Source organism: Dysidea avara, chromosome 5 (genome assembly GCF_963678975.1).
Source record: "Dysidea avara chromosome 5, odDysAvar1.4, whole genome shotgun sequence".
Lineage (NCBI taxonomy): Eukaryota > Metazoa > Porifera > Demospongiae > Dictyoceratida > Dysideidae > Dysidea > Dysidea avara.
Window position 1 is genome coordinate 7,776,880 of NC_089276.1, and position 26,934 is coordinate 7,803,813.

At 37.7% G+C, this 26,934-nt stretch overlaps 1 protein-coding gene across 1 annotated transcript in view; it reads left to right on the forward strand.

Moving 5' to 3' along the window:
* The window catches only part of LOC136254964 (uncharacterized), a 63,708-nt gene that overhangs the window by 3,552 nt on the left and 33,222 nt on the right, over window positions 1-26,934 (forward strand). The window contains exons 6-29 of the mRNA XM_066047683.1: window positions 229-393; window positions 2,303-2,473; window positions 3,343-3,507; window positions 4,795-4,956; window positions 7,335-7,523; window positions 7,578-7,769; window positions 7,825-8,013; window positions 8,069-8,260; window positions 8,312-8,503; window positions 12,929-13,120; window positions 13,175-13,363; window positions 13,423-13,614; window positions 13,672-13,860; window positions 13,920-14,111; window positions 14,229-14,417; window positions 14,477-14,668; window positions 14,713-14,904; window positions 14,951-15,142; window positions 15,202-15,390; window positions 15,437-15,628; window positions 15,682-15,870; window positions 24,622-24,891; window positions 25,082-25,393; window positions 26,513-26,646. Coding sequence (XP_065903755.1) covers window positions 229-393; window positions 2,303-2,473; window positions 3,343-3,507; window positions 4,795-4,956; window positions 7,335-7,523; window positions 7,578-7,769; window positions 7,825-8,013; window positions 8,069-8,260; window positions 8,312-8,503; window positions 12,929-13,120; window positions 13,175-13,363; window positions 13,423-13,614; window positions 13,672-13,860; window positions 13,920-14,111; window positions 14,229-14,417; window positions 14,477-14,668; window positions 14,713-14,904; window positions 14,951-15,142; window positions 15,202-15,390; window positions 15,437-15,628; window positions 15,682-15,870; window positions 24,622-24,891; window positions 25,082-25,393; window positions 26,513-26,646 — 4,622 coding nt within the window. The remainder of the gene's footprint in view (window positions 1-228; window positions 394-2,302; window positions 2,474-3,342; window positions 3,508-4,794; window positions 4,957-7,334; window positions 7,524-7,577; window positions 7,770-7,824; window positions 8,014-8,068; window positions 8,261-8,311; window positions 8,504-12,928; window positions 13,121-13,174; window positions 13,364-13,422; window positions 13,615-13,671; window positions 13,861-13,919; window positions 14,112-14,228; window positions 14,418-14,476; window positions 14,669-14,712; window positions 14,905-14,950; window positions 15,143-15,201; window positions 15,391-15,436; window positions 15,629-15,681; window positions 15,871-24,621; window positions 24,892-25,081; window positions 25,394-26,512; window positions 26,647-26,934) is intronic.

Consider the following 26,934-nt stretch of genomic DNA (forward strand, 5'->3'; position numbering starts at 1 on the left):
GCAATGCTTTAACATAATATAAGTATTTCACTAGTCTACCATATGACATGACTTGCATATAACATACAATGACACAAACAATATGAACAAATGAGACCAGGAATGGTATGCTGTATACAAAAGTGTATGTTTTTAAAGCAAGTAGTTTTGGCATGCTAAATTAAAATTAAACAATAAAATATTATTATGAATCAATTAATTACCTCTGCAATCATTATTTAATTGTAGAGTGTTTACCTGGCTTGGAATATCAGACGTGTAGTCGGAATTTCAGTTGTGATGACTTCGGAGTTGTCAGAGATTGTAGAAATTCAACTTGTGAGAGTGGATGTTTCTGTAGTAATGGACATGTACTAGAGGATGGAATATGTGTACATCCTGACATGTGTCCAAGTAAGGAATTGTTGTAATTTGTAAATTGTACATTATATATAGTACAAAGAAATAATTATATGCTAAACCTGTCAGGATTTTCTACTGACCAACAGCTGTAACTAACTAAGTAATGCCTTCTGACAAGCGACACTCAATAATGGCTAATTCCTATGTTTAGATGTCACTTTGGCCTGACACGAACCTTTCGGCTGCAAGTATCATATACCTACTTTAGTCCTCCTGTTTGTCTATTTCTTTTGGTTTGGTATGCAAAGTATCAATATGTTGTGTGTGAAGCCCGCCTAGAATCAGTATGCATACTTCAATTTTTTAAGGCATGGTGCACCCAGTATGTGAACAGAATGTAGTAAGAATGTAGTAAGAACGTTCACTGCTGCTGACCACAAGCAACCATCATCGAAATCTTCGAGTATGTCTACACAAGTGGTTGTACTCTATACTGGTTGGGTGGACTGGTCAGCCAATGCAGTATAGGGTATTAGCCTATACTGACTTGGTTGATTGGTTGTACTGGCCAGAATGAGTGATAATTACTCAAAGCAGGCTATTAGCCTGTAAATAGGCCTGGCAGTTCTATAACTACCTGATATAGAACTGTTGGGTCTGTCAAAGTGTTCTATAACTGCCCAATGTAGAACAGTTGCATTCTGTATGGCTTTTATAGAACCTTTTTTTTTGCTTTGATACTCCCATATAAGGTTCTCTATCAGGTAGTTATAGAACTGCCAGGCCTATTTGCAGCCTCAATTTGAGTGATTAGTTACCCAATTCTGGCCAGTACAACCAATAAACCAAGCCAGTCTAGGCTAATAGCCTGTGTGCTGGATGACCAGTCAACCTAACCAGTAAGAGTAGGACCACTGAATTTAATTTATAGACAAAATTGAAGATTTTGATGATGGTTGTTTGTGGTCAGCAGCAGCACGGAATGTTCTTACTACATTTTGTTTACATATATGGGCGAGTCCTAGGAGAATCATGAAAATACTGTATTTTGCTTAATAAGTACCACAATCAAAAATCTTTAGTCGTTAGGAACACGGACTAGGCTCATCCAAGTCCACAAAAGGATTGATGCAGGTACAGCACAAGTGCAACAGGTACCTATTCTACTGATGACAAGATTACTCCATGAGTTTGTAATTGTCTTGTGTGTCTTGTGTGTACCTCAAGTTGACTGTCCTCTATAACTATAGCAGTTAAAGTGCTGCCGAGTGCTATTCATCAAGTATAGCACTCAAAGAGTGGTGTGTACATGGCTTTACCTTGTGCTATATTTGTCTCTTGTCCACTCCTTTGCATGTTATATTTGAGGTATAGAGCAACAGTGCTTTAACTCTTGTGTGTGTGTTTGTGTGTGTGTGTGTGTGTGTGTGTGTGTGTGTGTGTGTGTGTGTGTGTGTGTGTGTGTGTGTGTGTGTGTGTGTGTGTGTGTGTGTGTGTGGGTGGGTGGGTGTGTGTGTGTGTGTGTGTGTGTGTGTGTGTGTGTGTGTGTGTGTGTGTGTGTGTGTGTGTGTGTGTGTGTGTGTGTGTGTGTGTGTGTGTGTGTACGAGTTAATAAAGCTCTGCTGTGAGTGCTATACAGTAAATATAGTACACAAAGAGTGAGCGAAAGACAAATATACATAGCACGAGGCAACTTCACTCTTTTGAGTGCTATATTTGCCAAAATAGCACAAGCCTAGGCAGTGCTGTAACTGGTATCTGTCAACTTGAGGCATTCACAAGATACACGAAACACTGGAAACTCCTGGAGTGTTCTTAAAATCGATTATCTGTATTACACCAGCAGTTTGTCTACAATGTTCTGCATTTATTCCCTTCAATTAATTTGTTCAGCTTCACCTTAATCTAAGAAATTCAATGCCACATTCTTAATATACTTACCTTTGTAATTATTTACAAGTTTTAGATTGTTCACCTGGCATGGAATATCAGATGTGTGGTCGGAACGTCAGTTGTGATGACTTTGGAGTTGTCAGAGATTGTAGAAATTCATCTTGTGAGAGTGGATGTTTCTGTAGTAATGGATATGTACTAGAGGATGGAGTCTGTGTACATCCTAATACCTGTCCAAGTAAGGACTTCACAGTACTTTGAATTTATGATATTATGATTTGAAATATCACTGTAACTGGTGTTGAATATTTGATTAAATAACAATCACAACAAATAATCCAATACACATGTATACTATAAACCCTAACTAATTAACTGTAGCTACACTAGTAGAGCCTAGCTGGCTAGTAGAACCTATACAATGAGTAATAAGCATACAAAACTCATAAACTATGCCAATCCATATAAGGTATAATATTCTAGACTTTTATACTACAAAAAACATGTGATGCATTATGTCACACTTAATCACATCTGTCAAGTATACCACAACTGGCATGAAATTTTTCTGTAATCAGCAGAGTTTTGATTTATGGTTTTGATTTTCTGGTGTTGATGTGTATATATCCGCAAGTAAGTTTTTGCATAAGAAAAGATGATGATATTTGAAGTACTGTATACACAATTAAGAAGAGCTGTGCATCATTCTGTGCTTAAACACTGTTCTAAAAGTCACAGTTGGGGTATAATAGAAAAGTTCTAGTTATTATGTAATACACTGGAACCTTGATTATCCAAACTGATTGGGGGTGAGGGTGTTCATATAAACAAATAGTACGTAAAGTTGAACATCCATACATCACATCTGTTGACAAAATACTCTAATTGAGCAGTTAATTTGGCATTCAGATAATCGACTGTTCAGTTAATCAGTGTTCGAATAATTAAGGTTCACTGTAATTAAATATTTGGCTGTTAGTAAACAAGAATCAGTGGCAGTTAGTTGCCTGGTTGTACTACAATGTAGCCTTTTATTACAAACTGTATATGCATTAAAGTAAGAAACATATTTATGAGTTTATGTCTGTAACTGTTCACTGGCTTTAGTCTGTTCAGATGGTTTGGAGTATCAGATGTGTGGTCGGAACATCAGTTGTAATGACTTTGGAGTTGTCAAAGATTGTAGAAATTCAACTTGTGAGAGTGGATGTTTCTGTAGTAATGGATCTGTACTAGAGGATGGAGTCTGTGTACATCCTGACACATGTCCAAGTAAGGGATTCATAATGTTTTGAATTTATACGATTAGCTTTGAAGTTCTTAATAGTCCATTTATTCCTAATGTCTACAATCATTAGAGATTGTTTTAATTAAATTTTAGTGTTGCACTGATAATCGGTTCGATAATTGGTGTAGTCCAATATTGGCCACTAGCTGATGAGTAAATCAAAGCCAATGTTAATTTCCACTGCACTGTGTAGTATAATGATGTGTGGGAGACAGTCCCAATTAAACAATGATACTCAAATACAGGTGAAATATACTTGCTCAATAATGACAGTGTTATGACGACACCAGACAGCTGTAGCTGATAGAATGCCACTACAGCCAGCTGGTTTCTTATTTATAGCTACTACCTTGGGAACTTATTTTCCAACAGGTCAAATGGCTTAACCACCAAAAAATAGCCTACTAACAAAAGGCCGTCTTTCCTGAATACCTTAACAATGGAATATTCCACTGTTTTTTTTACCATAACAGCATTACCACATGGACAGGCGTGTAGCTAGGCTCTCCCATGCTACCAACAGGACAGGCCACCGACTGCATACTTGAATGTTAATTTAAATTTATTGATAAACTACATTATCAGATAGGCTATTGGTATCGGCTAATTCTGTTGTGTAATATTGGTTTTTGGAATAATTGGCTAGTTTGGTTATCGGTGCAACACTGAAACTTATAACCTGTGGTTGGTGTTGAATATTTAATTCAATAACAATGATAATCACAACCATTAATCCTACAAACTATAAAGCCTAACTAAAGTAGCTACACTAGTAGAACCTAGCTGGCTTTTAGAATCTATACAACCATTAAACTCATCAACTATTCAAATCTGTATAAGGTGTAATGTCCTAGACTTTATGCTACAAAAAAATCATGTGATGCATGATGTCATACTTAATCATATCAGTCAAATACACTACAGCTGGCATGAAATCTTTCTGCATTCAGTAGAGGGTTGATTGTATTGATGGGTAGCCACAAGTACTTTTTGCATAAGAAAGATGATGGTATCTGAAGTACTGTACGTCATTAAAAAGAGCTGTACATCATTCTGTGCTTGAACATTGTTCTAGAAGTCACAGTCGGTGTATGCTAAAAAGTTCTAGTCATTATGCAATAATTAAATATTCGGTTATTAGTAAACAAGAATCTGTGGCAGTTAGATAACTGGTTGTACTACAACATAGCTTCTTATTGCAAACTATGTAAGGTATTAAAATATGAATAACAACCAGATGAATTTATGAGTGTAACTGTTTCTGGTTTCAGTCTGTTCAGATGGCATGGAATATCAGATGTGTGGTTTGAACATCACTTGTAATGACTTTGGATTTGTCAGAGATTGTAGAAGAACTTGTGAGAGTGGATGTTTCTGTAATGATGGATCTGTACTAGAGGATGGAATCTGTGTACATCCTGATGTGTGTCCAAGTAAGGAAGTTTGGTACTGTATATCTTTATTAAGTGGCAGAAATTATGTTATGGTAGTTTTGTTATTAAATAATATTGGGAGACTTGATTTTGCAATTGGTTTACCAATGAAGATTGGATACAGTGGGATGCTATTTTGGTGAACACAGAGAATCTTTGCCATCCCACCAAATCAAATTCCTGGCCAATTAAACCATGTGTACAGTACATCAGAATTATCATTATTTTTGTTTATTCTGTAATTGGTTGAAAAGTAATACATAGTATCTGAGTTTGTTTTATAATTATTATCACTTTGGTACCACTAATTGACTTTATTTTTGTGCAAAAAGTTTTGTGATAAAAATTTAGTGTAAAAATATTTTCAGGAATGACTGCTCTGTCAGGGTATCTTGATATTTTGCAAAAACTTTTGTTTAAGAAATTTTCATATACTTTTTGCCACGAAAATTATTTTACAATGAAAATTATGGTATGTAACACTTCACCCTGAGAGGATTCCGCTATGTAAAAACCAGTGTAAAATGTTCAGCTAACCCTGTAGAATGATCAGATGCATGATTACACAAATTTCAATTTTGAACAACAAATATACAAATGTGAAATATTCTGTCTTTCTCTGATCATACAGTATTTTATATTAGAGATCATGAAGGTTTGCAATTTTTCACAAAATTATTGACCAGAAAGCCAGTTTCACAAAACTTTACCAGGTAAACTTAATAACCAGCCTGTTATTCCAGTTATCAGGCATAACCGAATAACCTATCTCAAAGATATTTTCTCAAAAATGTATGCTTTCTTGTGCTTTAACGTTATATATATATATGTGACCCAGTCTGAGAAAACCGGTCTTATCGCCCATGTCAGCAGATTCGATTTTTCACCCAGAACACAAAGCTACATGAATAAACTATCTATTTCCACAATCAAAGTCAACTAGACTTGAGTGGTCTGGTTTTGCTGGGTGCTTTTCCCAAGCCCAGTGGCGATCCGTACGTGTGGTGTGGGACCTTAATGGAGCTCTGGTCAGCCTGGGGATGACTGTATGTGGCTGTACAGCTCTGTGGTGTTGAATAAGTACCTCTGCTGTGAGTTTCCTTTCATTTTAGCCAGTTTTGATACCTCAATGGCGCAAAACTTGGCCTAATTCATCCCTTGGCCTTCCTTTTCAATTTTTGAACACCATCTTGCCCACCTTCCAGGGCCCCCGCCTCCCACCCAATTTGCAGCTAGTCTGATACAGTCAACCTCTGTTTAAAAACTATCTAAAATGGCAGGAAACTTAGTTGTTGGCTACTTGCACAGTGGATGCTCTGGAACATGTGAAAATTTGATACACATAGCTTCAACCATTGGCAAGCTACAACACACTAAATACTTAAAACCGGCTTTTCTCGATACTTTTAAATAGGCGATAATCCCGGTCTTCCCAGACTGGGTCACACATATATATATATATATATAATAATTATATGTGTATATATTATACAGTTTCTCTGCCCCTATCTTAAACCATAAGATGTATAAAGCAATCAATTAAATTAATTGTTGTAGAATATCAGTACACCAATCTATTTACAAAATTACAGTATATGTTCAACAAAAAAATTGATGTCATCTTCTTTGATTTACTTCTCATACTGTAGCTACAACAATTCATCTTTATGAAACAAACTGGTTATATAGATTGATCACCAGTTCTATTAAAAAGAACAGAAACAAGTATAAGGAATTTTAAACTAGAATAGGGATCAACTAGAATATAGTGCACCAATATAAAGTACTGAAAGAAGCTTGAGTTTATTATGACAGCAAATTACTTTAACACATAAAGAAGTGAATATCCCTACTGTGCATTTCTATTATGGAAGCTCCACAGCACAGTATGGATATTCACTTCTTTTTGTGTTACAGTAATTTGCTGTCATAATATACCAACTCAAGCTTGTTTCAGTGTGTACTTTTTATTGGTGCACTATATTCTAGTTGATCCCTACTCTCGTTTAAAATTACGATTTTTTCTTATACTTGTGTAATTACTTCTAGTGGGATTCTGCTATAGGATAGAAATTTTTGTGAGATATATAAAGAAAAGATAAGGAAAACTGTGCTTTCTACCATCAAGCTTTACTCGCTCAAGTTCAGTAGCAACAGTTACATTAGTAATTACTCCCATCCATCCTAGAACACAAATGACACTGGTCTTTTATATACTAGAAAGCAAGCTAGCAGTAAGATCATTCTTGTATTTAGCCTTGCTAATTTTTATTTGATCAATGCAAATGATCACAGGCAAACTACAGGTTAAACCTCAGTAAGCCATTAAAGGATATTATTCAACAGTTTTATAATATATATGTTTTTAATCTTTCCAGTTGCCTGTCCAGACCTCACCAATCCTTCCAATGGAATGCTAACTTGTTCATTTGGAGGTGACAGTGTTGCTTATAATGGAGAGACTTGTGATTACACATGTGACACTGGTTATATTCTAAGTGGTAGCGCCACTAGGAGCTGTCAAGGTAATGGTGCATGGACTGGCGCTGAAGTTATCTGCAATAGAGGTAAAATGTACAGTAATGTATTACACTTTAATTGAGTCATTTTCTTGTATGCAGTTACCTGTCAAATGCCCCCTAATCCTATGAATGGAATGACCAACTGCTCACTGGGAGATGATGGAGTTCTTTCTTATGAAGACACTTGTGATACAGTTTGTAACACTGGGTATGAGATACAGGCTGGTGATGACATGATAACTTGTCAGAGTGATGGAATGTTAAATGGCACCAGTGCTACATGTGGCAGAGGTTTGTATCATGTTGCTTTTTTTTAAATTTCATAATTCAAGCTATTTTCATGTAGTTCCTTGTCCAATTCCCACTAATCTTATGAATGGAATGATCAATTGTTCATTGGGAGATGATGGAGTTCTTTCTTATGAAGACACTTGTACTGCTACATGTGACACTGGGTATATGATAACTGGTGATGCCATGAGAACCTGCCAAAGTGATGGGATGTTTAATAGAGCTGAGGCTATGTGTAGTAGAGGTAACATATATTCATATTTTATTATTTGTAATTACTTCAGTTCATTTTCATTCAGTCACCTGTCCAATGCCCCCCAATCCTAAGAATGGAATGATTAACTGTTCACTGGAAGATGACGGAGTTCTTTCTTATGAAGACACTTGTACTACAGTGTGTAACACTGGGTATGAGATACGGGGTGATGATGACATGTGGATCTGTCAAAGTGATGGGATTATTAATGGTACCAACGCTACATGTAGCAGAGGTGTGTAACATGTACATTTCATACTTACAGTAGTAAGTTGTTTTCATGTAGTTACTTGTCCAATGCTTCCTAATCCCATGAATGGAATGATCAACTGTTTACTGGGAGATGATGGAGTTCTTTCTTATGAAGACACTTGTACTGTCATATGTAATGCTGGGTATGAGATACAAGCTGGCGATGCCATGAGGACCTGTCAGAGTAATATGATGTTTAATGGCACCAGTGCTACATGTGGCAGAGGTTTGTAATATGTAAATTTTACAAATAACATGCTGTATAGGTGTGTCAACACCCTGGGAAGTGTGCCTTGGTACATGTTAGCAGTGCAGACCCCTCAGGGTGCAATTGACGAAACTATATACCACTTGCTTAATAATAGGTGCACATATGTGCAAACATGGTTATAGACACTACTTGCATAGCTACCCTGTATACACACCTCATTTCCACCACATCACTGCCTATGTTTACTAAACTCTAACCACATAGCATATTTCTGCAAAGCCTTGAAGAACAAAACTAAAACTCATGCAAATATCTACTTTGGGTAATGTGTAACTGATAGTCATATTTTCTACTCAAGCAGGGTAGATAAGTGTTGGTGTTTACCATTTCTCATAAATTCAATATCAAATTCATTTCATTAACCCATTAATGGTGGTAGCCGCCATATGGCGGCATGGAATTATAAATCACGAAGGAAATAAAATCTAGCTTCACTATAAACTGTTTAGTGCATGTAATAGTGAGATGTACTAGTGCTAAAGTGGACATGTCCATAGTGGTCCCATTTCTTGGATAACCAGATCCTTCCCGGACTAGTGCGTGTTTGTTATGTAATAGTGTAAAGTGTAACCGTAACCTTTCATAATAGGCGAATTAAATTGTTCTTTGAGTTAAAAAACAAGTTGCTAATGACAAAGAAAGTGTTATACATCGATGGAGACAGGTAAAGTCAACAGTCAGCAGCTTTATCCCAGACGTGGCATGGTGGTCACGAGTGCAGATACGCATGCACAACAGCAAAAATGGGACAAATCACAAAAAACCAGCTGTGGAATGGATCGCACTGTAAGTAAACTGTATAGAATAGTTCTTTGGAGTGTAAGGCACCTTTGTAGATAGTTAGTTGGTTTTCCGTTGTTTTTTTGGGATGGTTTTTACCAGTGTTTAGACTTTGCTGAGTAATAACTTCATTATGGTTAGTATTATGTAAACAAAAACAACACAGTTGAGTTCCTTATTTCATAGGGAGGATTTAGATGTATGGTTACTAAGTACGTAGTTCTGTGTATGGTAAGGGTAATATGATGCAATTCGGGGATTCGGCTAGTAGTCGCCAGGAATTCAGCTGGCAATGGGTTAAGGGTGCTGCTGCATGATTTACTAAAGGTGCTGCTGCTTGATTTACTGAGAGTGCTGTTGCATGATGCACTGAGGGTGCTGCTGATGCATATACATAAAGAATTCTGCCGTATGAATAATATGGTTGCTGTATGTGTGTTATTGCTGCTGTGGCTACCTCCTCTGCTGCCACTGCTGCTGCCGCCACCGCCACCGTCGCTGCTGCTGCTATTGCACTGTGGGTACTGCTGTATGAATGTTGGCAAGTGCTGTTGCAGGCTTGTTGTTGGTCCTGCAACTTTACAATTTCTCACCCCATCCTATTCCATTAATTATGCAGTAAAAAAATGTTATGAGACACCTCTCTCTTATAAGGGTGTCTGTTCTTAGCCTAAGCATTTGATATTTACACCATATATTTATTGCATGTTTGTGTTTGCATAGGTGAGACTTGCCACCAAGATGTATGCATTATTTGTTGATGTGTATGTGCGAGAGATTTGCATGTATATGTTATTTCTATGTACTTGTGTATGGCTTTGTATATGCATTAGCTAAAATCATGCGCACATGTTTTTAAATTGGTAGGTAATTGCAATTAGTTTCTACTGGTAAAGAATGGTAATCTGACCTTATTGCTATTTGCAATCTCTGTACACTTCCAGGCTCCGATTGCATCCTCCATTGTATCCTCATCAATATCTGCATTTACAGTTATTTACAAACCGTTTGCTGTCACACGTGTAGTTGTGTAGTTGCTGCACCTCAACTATTTTCAAGTTTGGGATCATTTTACTACACCTTCTTGTATGCTTAATATTTACCTTCATTTCCTTTCTCATTCTTGCATAGGCACATTAGTTGCTACACAGGTGAAACTTTTGCTGCTGCAGCTGTCTCATGTACATTTGTGCAATTTCCAGGCTAAGCATTTACCTGTTCATTCATATGTGGTATGTAACATTGGTTGCTACAAGCAGGCATGCTTCATATGCATAATAGTTAGACACCAAGACCAAGGGAACCAAGCAATATAGTTACCCTAATGGCCCTAGGCTGTAGCATCCCGAACACAGCGAGGGCGCTACTAAGGGCCTGAGGGGTTACTAAATCGCTTAGTTCCTATTGGTCGCGGTGTCTAACTTATTTAGACTATGGTTTAATGTACGAACCTTTATAGCCAGAGCATGAGTGTGGAGTGAAAGAACAATGCAGAACAGCAGAACGGTTTCTTCCTGAAGTCCTTACAGCACCCACTAAGATAATTATTTGACCGGTAACCAGAGTAACGGCTAGAACTACAGTAGATATGCCACTTAGTCTACTATTTGTCCAGAATTATTTGCAGAACACGGAGAAGAAGAGTAATACAATATTATCAAGTGCTGCAGTGTGCCTTTCGTGTTATAACTATTTATCATGTACAAAATTGCTTGAGGGTGTGTGACTAAGTGAACATGTGTAGGTGACTAAATGAGCATGTTAGGTGACTAAGTGAACATGTCAGGTGACTAAGTGATTTAGTAAACCTGTAAATGAGCCATACCATAGTCTAACTAGATTTATTTACAAGCTAGCAGTATTACCTTTGGACACTCCTCCTTATGCACCTTACCACTATCTGCATGTATAAACTCAAGTATACCCTTTGCACACTTCTCCTTACGGAACTTGACCACTATCTGCACATGTAATAAGTTTATCTATATTAGGTGCCTTTTAAGTCTTTGCCATTTCCTTACCCACTAAATGCTAAATGCCAGTAACTGAATTGCTGGAGCTGTATACACTAGCTTGGTAACTAAATTGCTGGGGATATATACATACACTTGGTGTTCTACTTGCAGTTATTCACAGGCATGCTATTTACCTTCAGTTCATTGCAGTTTGGTTACTATACATAAGTATCGTTGCCTATGGTTATTTTTCATGCTTTCCAGGCATCTTCAGTCTTCAGTTGCTCTCCTTTAGGCATTCAATGTAGGCATTTCTGATGGTTTGCCTTTATATTCATTAGCTTTGTTCATGTATTCCAGATGTAATGCATATGTATTTGTGCACACAATGTTGCTGCTTACCTGTAACTATCTCTTTTGGTTCCATTTGCAAGCTCACTCATGCTTCTGCATGAATAATAAATTTTGCTACATTCACAAACTTAGTGCTTGTCTTGTGTTTTTGGAAATGTTGCTGCTGCACATGTACTTGCACACTAACTGTTACTTAACAGTTGCTGCTTTCCACAGGCTTGCTTCAAGCCTGGCTTTCTGAATGTACCACATACATATTAGGGCATGTGTATACGTATGTATCATTGTCTAGGGTTATTTGTATGGTTGCACATCTCTATTTGCATCCTACCTTATGTATTTGCCAATATGTGACTGGGCCTGCGAAAACAGGGCATGTGGGCACAAACTACACCCCATCTCTCTACAGGTTATATCTCAGTACTGGAAAAGTATATTTCCATTCTGTAATTTGCATCATGATGCCAATTAAATGCTTACTAAGAGCTGAAAATTGCAATTCCATAGCATAATGATACAAAACGTTATGAATGATGAAACTGAAAAAGTAGGCAAAAATCATGTGCCCACATGCCCTATTATCGCAGGCCCGGTCACATATATGTTGCATGCACAGTGGTTTTACTACACTCATAAACTTTGTGCATGCCTTCCGAATGTGCATACTAGTTGTAGTATATAGGACGTACCCAGGATCTCTGTGGCTGTCTTTTTCAAGCTTGTTACATGCGTATCTCCAGGGTCTAGGTACACTTAACTTCTTATTCTTGACTTTATCAATGCTCATATGCATGCACTGTTTTACTTGCAAACTTAAAAGAGTGCCTACTTGAAATATTCATTGCTATATCTCCATGTGTAATTTGGTGTCATGGTTGCATAGCTATAACTCCATGATTATAACCATTGAAGGATTGCTACAACACACATAGAAGAGGTTTTTTAATTTTATTTTATAAGTGATAGTGTATACTCATAGCTGACCTGGATCTCATGATCTTAAATCTACCAAAAGTTGTTATGGGTCATGTTATGATAAATTTTACATCACTGTGTTAGTTCATTCTACAAGTAGGTTGGTTCAAATTTACACTTACACATGGCATGTCGACCTCAATTAATAATCAAGTAATAAATTGTAGAAAAGCAGGTTGGTCCATGTTGTACACCATGTTAACTTCAGTAGTATGGTTGGGTTCACCATTTATACAAGCACCAAGCATGCCAAATTCAATTAAGTGTGATATAATTGAATTGCATTGTATACATTAGTTGATTCATATTTATGTAGTTTCTTGTTCAATGCCCCCTAATCCTATGAATGGAATGACCAACTGCTCACTGGGAGATGATGGAGTTCTTTCTTATGAAGACACTTGTGATATATTTTGTAACACTGGGTATGAGATACAGGCTGGTGATGATATGTTAACCTGTCAGAGTGATGGAATGTTTAATGGTACTAGTGCTACATGTGGAAGAGGTTAGCAACATGTTTTTTTCACACTTTATAAGTAAAAAAATTATTTTTATGTAGTTACTTGTCCAATTCTTCCTAATCCTATGAATGGAATGATCAATTGTTCATTGGGAGATGATGGAGTTCTTTCTTATGAAGACACTTGTACTGCTACATGTGACACTGGGTATATGCTAACTGGTGATGCCATGAGGACTTGTCAAAGTGATGGGATATTTAGTGGAGCTGAGGTCATGTGTAATAGAGGTAAACTGTGTGCATGTTTAATTTACACTGTGTAATTAATTCAAGTCTTTTTCCTGCAGTTCCTTGTTCAATTCCCCCTAATCCTATGAATGGAATGATCAATTGTTCACTGGGAGATGATGGAGTTCTTTCTTATGAAGACACTTGTGATACATTCTGCAACACTGGGTATGAGATACAGGCTGGTGATGACATGATAACCTGTGAGAGTGATGGAATGTTTAATGGTACCAGTGCTACATGTGGAAGAGGTGCGTATCATGTAAAGATTTTACTTAGTAAGGTATAGTGAATATATTTTCATGTAGTTATTTGTCCAATGCTCACTAATTCTATGAATGGAATGGTCAATTGTTCACTGGGAGATGATGGAGTTCTTTCTTATGAAGACACTTGTACTACTACGTGTGACACTGGGTATATGCTAACTGGTGATGCCATGAGGACTTGTCAAAGTGATGGGATGTTTAATGGAAATGAGGCTATGTGTAATAGAGGTAAACTGTACACATGTTTTACACTTTGTAAGTACGTAATTCAAATCATTTTCATTCAGTTCCTTGCTCAATGCCCCCTAATCCTATGAATGGAATGATCAATTGTTCACTGGGAGATGATGGAGTTATTTCTTATGAAGACACTTGTACTACAATGTGTAACACTGGATATGAGATACAGGCTGGTGATGCCATGAGGACCTGTCAGAGTGACAGAATGTTTAATGGTACCAGTGCTACATGTGGCAGAGGTTTGTAACATGCGTTTTTTGTTGTTGTTGTTGTTGTTTTTGTTTTTTGCTTTTTGTTTGTTTGTTTTTTTGTTGTTCTTTTTTACAGTTTGTAAGTAAAATAATATTTTTATATAGTTACTTGTCCAATTCTTCCTAATCCTATGAATGGAATGATCAATTGTTCACTGGGAGATGATGGAGTTCTTTCTTATGAAGACACTTGTACTGCTACATGTGACACTGGGTATATGCTAACTGGTGATGCCATGAGGACTTGTCAAAGCGATCAGATGTTCAGTGGAACTGAGGCTATGTGTAATAGAGGTAAACTGTGTGTATGTTTAATTTACACTGTGTAATTAATTCAAATCATTTTCCTGTAGTTCCTTGTTCAATGCCCTCTAATCCTATGAATGGAATGATCAATTGTTCACTGGGAGATGATGGAGTTCTTTCTTATGAAGACACTTGTGATACATTTTGTAACACTGGGTATGAGATACAGGCTGGTAATGACATGATAACCTGTGAGAGTGATGGAATGTTTAATGGTACCAGTGCTACATGTGGCAGAGGTGTGTAACATGATATTGTTATTTAATCAAAGTCATTTATGTAGTTGGCTGTCCAATGCCCCCTAATCCTATGAATGGAGTGATCAATTGTTCACTGGGAGATGATGGAGTTCTTTCTTATGAAGACGCTTGTGATATATTTTGTAACACTGGGTATAAGATACAGGCTGGTAATGACATGATAACCTGTCAGAGTGATGGAATGTTTAATGGTACCAGTGCTACATGTAGCAGAGGTTTGTAATATTTATTTTACTTTGTAATTCAACTTATTTTATGTAGTTACCTGTCCAAGTCTTCCTAATCCTATGAATGGAATGATCAATTGTTCAATGGAAAATGATGGAGTTCTTTCTTATGAAGATACTTGTATCACTATTTGTAACACTGGGTATGAGATATGGACTGGTGATGCCATGAGAACTTGTGAAAGTGATGGAATGTTTAATGGTGCCAGCGCTACATGTGGAAGAGGTGTGTAGCATGTGAATATTACACTTTGTACATTAGTCAAGTTACATATTTTCATGTAGTTTTCTGCCAAAGTCTTCCTAATCCTATGAATGGAATGATCAGCTGTTACCCAGAAAATGATGGGGTTCTTTCTTATGAAGACACTTGTATTGCTACATGTGACACTGGGTATATGTTAACTGGTGATGCCATGAGGACTTGTCAAAGTGATGGGATGTTTAATGGAACTGAGGCTATGTGTAATAGAGGTAAACTACATGTAGATTTTAATTAATTCAAATAATTTTCATTCAGTTTCTTGCTCAATACCCCCTAATCCTATGAATGGAATGATCAATTGTTCACTGGGAGATGATGGAGTTCTTTCTTATGAAGACACTTGTACTACAATGTGTAACAGTGGGTATGAATTACAGACCAGTGAAGCCATGAGGACCTGTCAGAGTAGTGGAATATTTAATGGTACTATGGCTATGTGCAATAGAGGTATAACATGTATAGTAGTTGAACTGTACAAATTTATCAAGTATAATTTTCAGTTACCTGTCCGCCTTTCACTAATCCTACCTATGGAGTGGTCAATTGTTCACTGGGAGATGATGGAGTTCATTCCTATGGAGACACTTGCATTTTCACATGTGACACTGGTTATGAGTTATCTGGTAGTGACATGAGAACTTGTCTGAGTAATAGATTATGGAGTGGTACTAATGCTTCATGCACAAGAAGTAAGTGATCTATAACCATTCACATTCACAGAAGGTAGTGGTTGCTTACTGTTGAGTCTTTACCCCTTCCTTGCTATGATTGCTCTTCACTGTGTGCAAGAAAAACATTCAGCTATATACACTGTAGTAATCTATCTTTTATGATAGTTAATAGGTTAACTGGAAGCTTGCAGTGACTTACATAGCATTAATGCTGTGCAGGAGTGCAGTATGTGAATAAAAGCTGTTATGTCTATACATGTAACACGCCCAGACTTTTAGTAACCTTGTATTTTTTTAAATTGTTCATTAAGTAGGGATCTATGCAATAAAAAGTAGTGAAACAAGAGATGAATGATGGTATTATAGCATAGCTCAGTGGGGAAAGTCCCTACTTTGGCATTGAGCAAAATAATTGTTATAGCTAATATGCCAAAGTAGGGACTTTCCCACTGAGCTATGCTGTAAAACCATCATTCATATCTACATAGATTCTTAAATTAACAATTTTTAAAAAATACTAGTTTGTTTAGTTTTTTGTTGTAGCACAGCTAGCTACAATGTAACTTAGTGACTGTTCTATTAGAATATCATACATGACTGTTGTATTAGAGTGACTGTTGTATATCTTGAGTCAGCCAAGAGGTGTGCAGCTAGCTAGACCAATAAGGAGTGAGGTCATCTTGTTTACTGTTAAGTAAACAGCTAGGTTGTCCAAGAGGTGTGGTCTCCGTAATCTATCACTATTAGTCTACCTAGATCTTTGAGCATGGTTGCAAACCTATCATGAATGGGATCCCAATTGTGAACTTGCAGATATCTAGCTACCATAAATCTCGGTATAGTAGTGCCAGGACTGAAGCGTTTCTGAAATCCAGCTCTGAAACAATTCTGTGGCATCTATATATATATATATATATATACCATGATCACGGGAAACTTCAAAGGCGCTGCTGGTTGCATATAGGGCATATACACCCCAACCCACAGGTGAGTATATATATATCTAATCCAAAACAGCCAAGCTGTAAAAAAAGAGTGCGGCCCTCAGAAAGGCTATGGTGAAAAAAGATGTGAAATCCAAGGTGGCGGCCAAGAAATGGCTGTGATGGTAGGTTAATGGTAAAAATTTTAATAACGACAATTCAAGTGAATTTTGTGCCAAGACCAAGCGGCACTAAATTCACTGAATTGTTGTTATTAAAATTTTTACCATTAACCTACCATCACAGCCATTTCTTGGCCGCCACCTTGGATTTCACATCTTTTTTCACCATAGCCTTTCTCAGGGCCGCACTCTTTTTTTACAGCTTGGCTGTTTTGGATTAGATTTCACTTCTTTTTGCATTTGTATAGCCCAAAGCCGGCCTATGGCCGGCTTTAGGGCTTTTTAACCTGTCATTTTTTCTTTACTACAGGAAGAAGAAAAGATGAAGCAGGGTGATTTCTTTGTAGCTGACCTCTCTGCAAGGTGATCCTTCTAGCTGATCCCTCTGCCGGATGACTTGTTTGTAGCTGTACTCTCTACAGGGTGATTTGTTTGTAGCTGAACTCTCTACAAGGTAACTTCTTCTAGCTGATCTTTCTACAGGGTGATTTGTTTGTAGCTGAATTCTCTACAAGGCGATTTGTTTGCAGCTAAACTGCTGAACTCTCTACAATGTAACTTCTTCTAGCTAAACTCTCTACGGGTGGCTTGTTTCTAGCTGATCTCTCTACAGGGTGACTTGTTTGTAGCTGAACTCTCTACAAGGTGATTTGTTTGTAGCTGAACTCTCTACAAGGTAACTTCTTCTAGCTGATCTTTCTACGGGGTGATTTGTTTGTAGCTGAATTCTCTACAGGGCGATTTGTTTGCAGCTAAACTCTCTACATGGTAGTTTCTTTGTAGCTGAACTATCTACAATGTAACTTCTTCTAGCTGAACTCTCTACAGGATGACTTGTTTCTAGCTGATCTCTCTACAGGGTGACTTGTTTGTAGCTGAACTCTCTACAGGGTGATTTGTTTGTAGCTGAACTCTCTACAAAGTAACTTCTTCTAGCTGATCTTTCTACAGGGTGATTTGTTTGTAGCTGAATTCTCTACAGGGCAATTTGTTTGCAGCTGAACTCTCTACATGGTAGTTTCTTTGTGACCGAACTCTCTACAGTGTAACTTATTCTAGCTGAACTCTCTACGGGTGGCTTGTTTCTAGTTGATCTCTCTACAGGGTGACTTGTTTGTAGCTGAACTCTCTACAGGGTGATTTGTTTGTAGCTGAACTCTCTACAAGGTAACTTCTTCTAGCTGATCTTTTTACAGGGTAATTTGTTTGTAGCTGAATTCTCTACAGGGCGATTTGTTTGCAGCTGAACTCTCTACATGGTAGTTTCTTTGTAGCTGAACTCTCTACAATGTAACTTCTTCTAGCTGAACTCTCTACATGGTGACTTGTTTGTAGCTGAACTCTCTACAGGGTGATTTGTTTGTAGCTGAACTCTCTACAAGGTAACTTCTTCTAGCTTACTTTCTACAGGGTGATTTGTTTGTAGCTGAATTCTAAACAGGGCGATTTGTTTGCAGTTGAACTCTCTACATGGTAGCTTCTTTGTAGCTGAACTCTCTACAATGTAACTTCTTCTAGCTGAATTCTCTACGGGTGGGTTGTTTCTAGCTGATCTCTCTACAGGGTGACTTGTTTCTAGCTGAACTCTCTAAAGGGTGATTTGTTTGTAGCTGAACTCTCTACAAGGTAACTTTTTTGTATTAATTGTATTAATGCTTTACAGTGACCAGCGCTGGAGGTCTGCAGCAACATGTGCTGCAGCCTTAGGATTACCTAACCTAATTTTTCTAGCTGACCTTTCTACAAGGTGAGTTGTTTGTAGCTGAATTCTCTACATGGTAGTTTCTTTATAGCTGAACTCTCTACAATGTAACTTCTTCTAGCTGAACTCTCTACAGGATGACTTATTTCTAGCTGATCTCTCTACAGGGTGACTTGTTTGTAGCTGAACTGTCTACAGGGTGATTTGATTGTAGCTGAACTCTCTACAAGGTAACTTCTTCTAGCTGAACTCTCTACAGGATGACTTGTTTCTAGCTGATCTCTCTACAGAGTGACTTGTTTGTAGCTGAACTCTCTACAGGGTGATTTGTTTGTAGCTGAACTCTCTACAGGGTAACTTCTTCTAGCTGAACTCTCTACATGGTAACTTGTTTGTAGCTGAACTCTCTACAATGTAACTTCTTCTAGCTGAACTCTCTACGGGTGGCTTGTTTCTAGCTGATCTCTCTACAGGGTGACTTGTTTCTAGCTGAACTCTCTACAGGGTGTTTTGTTTGTAGCTGAACTCTCTACAAGGTAACGTCTTCTAGCTGACCTTTCTACAGGGTGATTTGTTTGTAGCTACATTCTCTACATGGTAGTTTCTTTGTAGCTGAACTCTCTACAATGTAACTTCTTCTAGCTGAACTCTCTACAGGATGACTTGTTTTTAGCTGATCTCTCTACAGGGTGACTTGTTTGTAGCTGAACTCTTTACAGGGTGATTTGTTTGTAGCTGAATTCTCTACAAGGTAACTTCTTCTAGCTGAACTCTCTACATGGTAACTTGTTTGTAGCTGAACTCTCTACAATGTAACTTCTTCTAGCTGAACTCTCTACAGGATGACTTGTTTCTAGCTGATCTCTCTACAGGGTGACTTGTTTGTAGCTGAACTCTCTACAGGGTGATTTGTTTGTAGTGAACTCTCTACAAGGTAACTTCTTCTAGCTGACCTTTATACAGGGTGATTTGTTTGTAGCTGAATTCTCTACAGGCGATTTGTTTGCAGCTGAACTCTCTACATGGTAGTTTCTTTGTAGCTGAACTCTCTACAGGGTGATTTGTTTGTAGCTGAACTCTCTACAAGGTAACGTCTTCTAGCTGATCTTTCTACAGGGTGATTTGTTTGTAGCTGAATTCTCTACAGGGTGATTTATTTGCAGCTGAACTCTCTACATGGTAGTTTCTTTGTAGCTGAACTCTGTACAATGTAACTTCTTCTAGCTGAACTCTCTACAGGATGACTTGTTTCTAGCTGATCTCTCTACAGGGTGACTTGTTTGTAGCTGAACTCTCTACAGGGTGATTTGTTTGTAGCTGAACTTTCTACAAGGTAACTTCTTCTAGCTGATCTTTCTACAGGGTGATTTGTTTGTAGCTGAATTCTCTACAGGGCGATTTGCTTGCAGCTGAACTCTCTACATGGTAGTTTCTTTGTAGCTGAACTCTCTACAATGTAACTTCTTCTAGCTGAACTCTCTACAGGATGACTTGTTTCTAGCTGATCTCTCTACAGGTTGACTTGTTTGGAGCTGAACTCTCTACAGGGTGATTTGTTTGTAGCTGAACTCTCTACAGGGTAACTTCTTCTAGCTGATCTTTCTACAGGGTGATTTGTTTGTAGCTGAATTCTCTACAGGCGATTTGTTTGCAGCTGAACTCTCTACATGGTAGTTTCTTTGTAGCCGAACTCTCTACAGTGTAACTTATTCTAGCTGAACTCTCTACGGGTGGCTTGTTTCTAGCTGATCTCTCTACAGAGTGTCTTGTTTCTAGCTGAACTCTCTACTGGGTGATTTGTTTGTAGCTGAACTCTCTACAAGCTAACTTCTTCTAGCTGATCTACTTTTCTACAGGATGATTTGTTTGTTGCTGAGTTCTCTACAGGGAGATTTATTTGCAGCTGAACTCTCTACATGGTAGTTTCTTTGTAGCTGAACTCTGTACAATGTAACTTCTTCTAGCTGAACTCTCTACAGGATGACTTGTTTCTAGCTGATCTCTCTACAGGGTGACTTGTTTGTAGCTGAACTTTCTACAGGGTGATTTGTTTGTAGCTGAACTCTCTACAAGGTAACTTCTTCTAGCTGATCTTTCTACAGGGTGATTTGTTTGTAGTTGAATTCTCTACAGGTGATTTGTTTGCAGCTGAACTCTTTTACATGGTGGTTTCTTTGTAGCTGAACTCTCTACAAAGTGACTTCTTCTAGCTGATCTATCTACAGGATGACTTGTTTCTAACTTAACTCTCTACAGTGTGATCTGTTAATAGCGGAACTTTCTACTGGGTGATTTGTTTGCAGCTAAACTCTTTGCATGATTGTTTCTTTGTAACTGAACTCTCTACAAGGTGACTTCTTCTAGCTGATCTCTCTACAGGATGACTTGTTTCTAACTGAACTCTCTACAATGTGATCTGTTCATAGCGGAACTTTTTACTGGGTGATTTGTTTGTAGCTAAACTCTTTGCATGATTGTTTCTTTGTAACTGAACTCTCTACAAGGTAACTTCTTCTAGCTGATCTCTCTACAGGGCAATTTGTTTGTAGCTGAATTCTCTACAGGGTGATTTATTTGAGCTGAACTCTCTACATGATGGCTTATTTGTAGCTGAACTCTCTATTAGGTACCTTCTTCTAGCTGATCTGACTACAGGGTGACTTGTTTGTAGCTGAATTCCCTACAGAATAACTTACAATGTAATATAACTGAGTAAATTATAAATGCAGCTGAATGCTTTATTAGGGTGACTGTTCTATTAGAGTATCTCGATCTCACATTTGCTGCACCTAGATGCCTTTCGAATCATAATTCAGTGATTTGTAATCCGATTCTTCTGTACTACTGCAAGGACTTTCTATGATGATTATTACAGCTACATACTGATTTTCAGCTCGTTGCTCTAAGCGGTTTGCCTGGTAGATACGAAAACTAATAGTTTTTTTATTCATAAAAATCGATCGCGTAATTTTGACACAGGTTGGGTTTCGTGTCATATCTCCATGGTCTTTATTCCGATTCCTTTCAAACCACAAAAAGGCACTCCTACGATGGTTGCTCCATCTACATATCAATTTTCAACTGATTCCTCCAAGGCGTTTACCCTGTAGGCGTGACAGACCTTCGACCTTATTTTACGCAAATAATCGGTCATAACTCCGTGACTGTTCATCGGATTCCTACCAAAGTTGGTACGGAGATCCGCCTTAATGAGCCCTTTAAGTGTGCCAAATTTCAGACAAATCCGAGCACGAATTCGTGTTTTATGGCGAATTTTGCGAAGTGTGCGAAATGAAGAAGATGAAGAAGAAGAAAAAAACGAAGAAATTAAAACGAAATTTTGTTCGCTCGTATCTCGGAAATGGCTGGAGCGATTTTCTTCAAATTTGGTATGTAGACTACCCTAACTGGGCGGCACGTCTCCAGCAAATTTAGTTCCAATCGGATAAGGGATCACAGAGCTACATAGGCGTGAAAATTGCGTTTTCTTTCTTCCTGTTAATATACTCACGGTGTGGCGCGCCGGCTTCTTGGGCCGCACGATATCGTGTGTCTTGATATATATATATATACCTACCTGAGGTCAGTATATATATACTCATCCAGGTAAGTATATATATACTCACCTGGGATGTCACGTGACAGTTTACTGTGTCACGATCAAGGGCTGATAGCCCGACGTGGGCAGGCGAACGACGCCCACGCTAGCATGACTAATCACCCAGATGACTCAGGCTAATAGCCTTCGTCACACTAGGCGATCAATCACTCCAGCCAGTAAGAGTCCGACCACTGGACTCATTTTATACCCATACCTAGTGACTTCGATGATGGGTGGCAGCAAGTAACGTTGCTCCTACGTTTGTTGATATGAACGGACAAGTCCTGGTGATATACGGAGATATGTTTACTAAGTCCCACAATCAATTTGATTCTTCATTGTGAGAGCTGAATTGTGAGAGGAACGTTCCAGTGTGTCTACCATGCCAAACTATGGCAAATTAAGTGTAAGTATATACTTTAAGTTGGTTTGTGTGCAAATGGGTTGTTAGTAAGTAATGTAGTGTGGATTAATTTAGAAACATGGTATATATCATATGAACCATCTCAGCGTTTATCAACAGTAAGCTTCCTCTGACTTCGGAGTTGGGGTGTATATAAGTGCAATACACCTCGTAGCCATGGTTTATATATTACACACATATATATATATATATATATGTGTGTGTTCTGAAAGAAAGTGTGATACGGAAAATTAACACTTTGATATGGTTTTGTTGGATAAGAAGACAAGCAGCCTAATTGAAGATTAAAGAAAAGACAAGGCGCAGAGGGCCTACACTTGTCGGAACCCCAAAAGGCACATCCAACTGGCTGGTGAGTTTATTATTGTGGTGGCAAAATGGTGGCAATGGTGGCAGCTGCTTTGTTTGGCCTCTAGCCTTGCGACTGTGGTCAGTGAGGAAGTGAGACTAAAATTCAAGTTTTTGCGATTTAAAAAAAATCTATATAATATAAGTGTTTTGTTATATTTAATGCTGCTTTATATATTATATGGACTAGTACTATTCCGTAAAAGTGATTTTCGTCTCGTAAAATGTCTTTGGGCAGTGCACAAAATTTTCTGGTCAATACCTACTTAAATGGTACTACTGTACCGTTTGATAAACCATTTGATTAACTGCTTATGGGAATAACTTGAAAATGGGTCTCTGAATAGATCAACCATCATAGCTTGAACCTTTGCAGTTTACTAGAAATCACATAGGCAGCTACAGTAATACCACCCTGGTGTAAAATCAGGGGGTCATAATACTCTAACAGAACCGTCATCAACAATTAAGGTGCATAAAAATGTTGTCTAGAGTTCAAACCAGGGATCTCCATACCTAACTCCCAAACTGTTCACCACTAAACCACTGTCATTGGCTGATCAGTTCACTTTGCAAAATGAAAGTTCTAGTCTAAACCTACTCAATAATAAGTTCATATGATTTCATAGATCTACAGTTCTAGAACATTTATATCAAGAAGTTTGCTATACTTTTGTTCATGACAAAAATGTCAGCTGGAACAGGCATGTCCAACACGTTTTGACTGAAAAACCATTAAAATTTTAATTTATTATTGTGTACCGCCTACCTCAAGTCTGTTTAGTAACTTTCCGGATGTAATACATGTAGAGAAACTCTATGCGAGTACAGTGATTCCAGAAGAAGTCCAATTCACAGAAATTTTGGTGTGTCAAAATGGCCTAAACCAACCCATGTAGTAAATTTCCCAATACATTTTGTATTGCACATTTGGAGGCATGAAATTAAAGGCATAATAACCCACGACACATGATAGATACCTCAGATTCCGGACCAGATTTAGAAAGTGCAGTGAATAGCGATTAAAATGAGCTATAGCAGAAGGAAATTTAAGCACGTCATTCTAAGGTTGAAAATCACTTACTTTTTCTATGGAGAATTGAATGGAAGATATTTGGAAGGGAACACTCTGAAGCTATTTCGACGTCTTGACACATATTAACCTTTGCTACATTTGTGCTACAATGAAACAGAAGCGTTGTGAATTAGTTTTGTAGGTTAGTTTGTGAAATTACAGTGTTTCCATGATTAAAGCAAAATAATGTCCATTCCATGTAGCAAACTTCTTCATATGTCATTCTATTAGAAGTCTTCAAATGATGTACAGAGTATTACAAAGATAATCACATAAATTTAGATAACAAAAATTTGAGGGTAAAAATAAGCCTCAATGCCAGTTTATGGCTGGCTTCAGGGTTGAAATTAGCCAAGCGGTAGCGACTTCCCAAAACTCCTTGGTGAAACAAGTTGTAAATAAACATTTTTTAGCCACCACCTTTGATGCCATGCTTTTAAAGCCTACACCTTTTATTACAGCTTGACTTGTTTTTTTTTTTCTGGATTGAATTAACTTTGTTATTTTATTGTAGTACCACCTGTTGCTATTACCCACCCTGTGAACATAAGCATTACATTACAAAATGATTCCACAAGCGTGTCACTAACTTGTGAGGCAGATGGAGCAACATTATATAATTGGGAGAGACAGAGTGGTAGTATTCCACCTGGTGCTACTGGAGTGAACACTAACATGCTCACACTTAACAATCTACAGCTAGCAGATGCTGGTAACTACCAATGTGTGGCTATTAATGAAGGTGGCAGCACGCCATCAAACTATGCTACCCTGTCTATCACTGGTGAGTAGTGAGTAGTAATGGTATAGTGTGGTCACACTCAGTCATCTTAATTTGTTTGCATAAAAGCAGATCATATATGCACATACACTGTTTCGCATAACACAGCACTACTAAAACAAAAACTTATCTCTCACTATGTATTATAGGCATTTTACAAGGGATAATATTTAATGTTGTTATATATTTCTAGTGGATGCTCCCAATGTGATGGTTACTGTCCCTGAAATTCAAATAGTTGGTGATCCACTAACCCTAACTTGTAGCGTGACTGCTGTACAAGGTGTTATTACCATGGCTAATATTACATGGACAGTCAATGGTACTGTACTTCAGACAACACCAGATAGTGTTAGGATAGATGATGTACCAGTGTACATGAACAATTATACTATTCTAATACTGGACATGGCTGATGATGGTAGAATGTATCAATGTGAAGTAGTGGTGATTAATGTTAGTCCCTCAGTAGTGGCTAGTGGTGGTGTTACACTGGATGTGATGGGTAAGTTTTTTTTTGCTAAGTTTGTACTACTACTACTAGTATATATTTTCTAATAGGTAATAACTTTAATATAATATATGTGACCAGATTTCATATAACCGGGCTTCCACACACACAAAATCAAACTTACGTTTTTACCAGAAATGGATTGCTGCTCTAATGCACTATCATATTCCACTCTGTATTTCCTTCAGGACTGGCAAGTCTGGTTTCTGCAGCAGCTTTCTTCCGACCCAGTCAAAGCCACGAGTGGACGATTGGCACCATTAAATGGCCATGGCTTTGTTGTAATGGTGTGTAGTGAGCTGGGACTTCACAGAGAGCTCACCAATAGTGTTCTCCATCAGTTTGGAGTGATTTGAGACCCATGGAGGGTCATGGATGGCCCAAACTTGGCCTCTGGATTCCATTCGTCATCTTGGTCCATTTTATACTCCTATATTAAACCCAGCCCCCACCCACCTCCCCTATGACTATCACCCGTGATATTATTACCCACTGGAAAAAAGTTGCCCAAAACAGGGCATATTTTGGGTACCAGAAACTTATACGCCCACACAGTGATAGCTAGTAAATAGATGAATAATTGGTGTAAATTTTGTTTGCACAGCTGTAGGCACTGGGAAGTTACTACACAATGATTACTTAAAATCGCCATATCTCCTAACGAATCTTTGTGCGTCGAAGCCGGGTTTTGTCAAATTCATTCACACATAGTATATATAGCTACAGTAACTGTATTTCCACATTATTCACAATTGAGGAAACTTGTTGAAATTGCAATTAAAAGTATTTAATTGGGTTTAGCTTGTATGTATAACTACCACATTTATTACCTTTTAATGTATGTAGTATTGAAGGGTCATACAGAAATTCAGAAATTTCCATTTTTCATCAACAGAAACATAGATTCCTTGCATGCCAAAGACTCACGTTTGCTTAATTATGTAATTCAAGGGGTAATACAATTGACTGGTAAGGAATTCCAATTCTGTAGTTCTGCATTTTTACCAATAGCCCTTACCAACTTAGTCCTACGTATATTGGTACAATAATTATGTTCAAACAGAACATGCATTTTGTTTACAAAATAATAGCGAATATTTTTTTTACTAACAGATGTTTTGAGAATTCTGGAGTTTGGTGATAACAGAAAGTACATTATAAATCATGACAGTCCAGATGCAGCTTCAGAACCAATAGCGTTGCCATTTGGATTTCCGTTTGGTTCAGAAATCCATACTTTAGCTTTTGTAAGTGTGTAGATTAGCATTAATATTATGATACATATACTGTACTGGTATAACAGTAAGAATAAACACATTCATCCCTTCAAGACTGAATGTATTTACCAACTGAAAAGTTGGTAAAAATGTTATTTCCTTTTTAAATACTTGCTGCAGTATCAATGCAGTGTGTTAGGCATGCTGTACTAACTGTATCATCTTTTCTTAGCCTCTCATAATTATAATTTTTGTTTCTGTTAGCACCCCCTTGTGAAATCCTGGGTCCACCCCCACTTAGTGCTTCAAGTTGTCTCA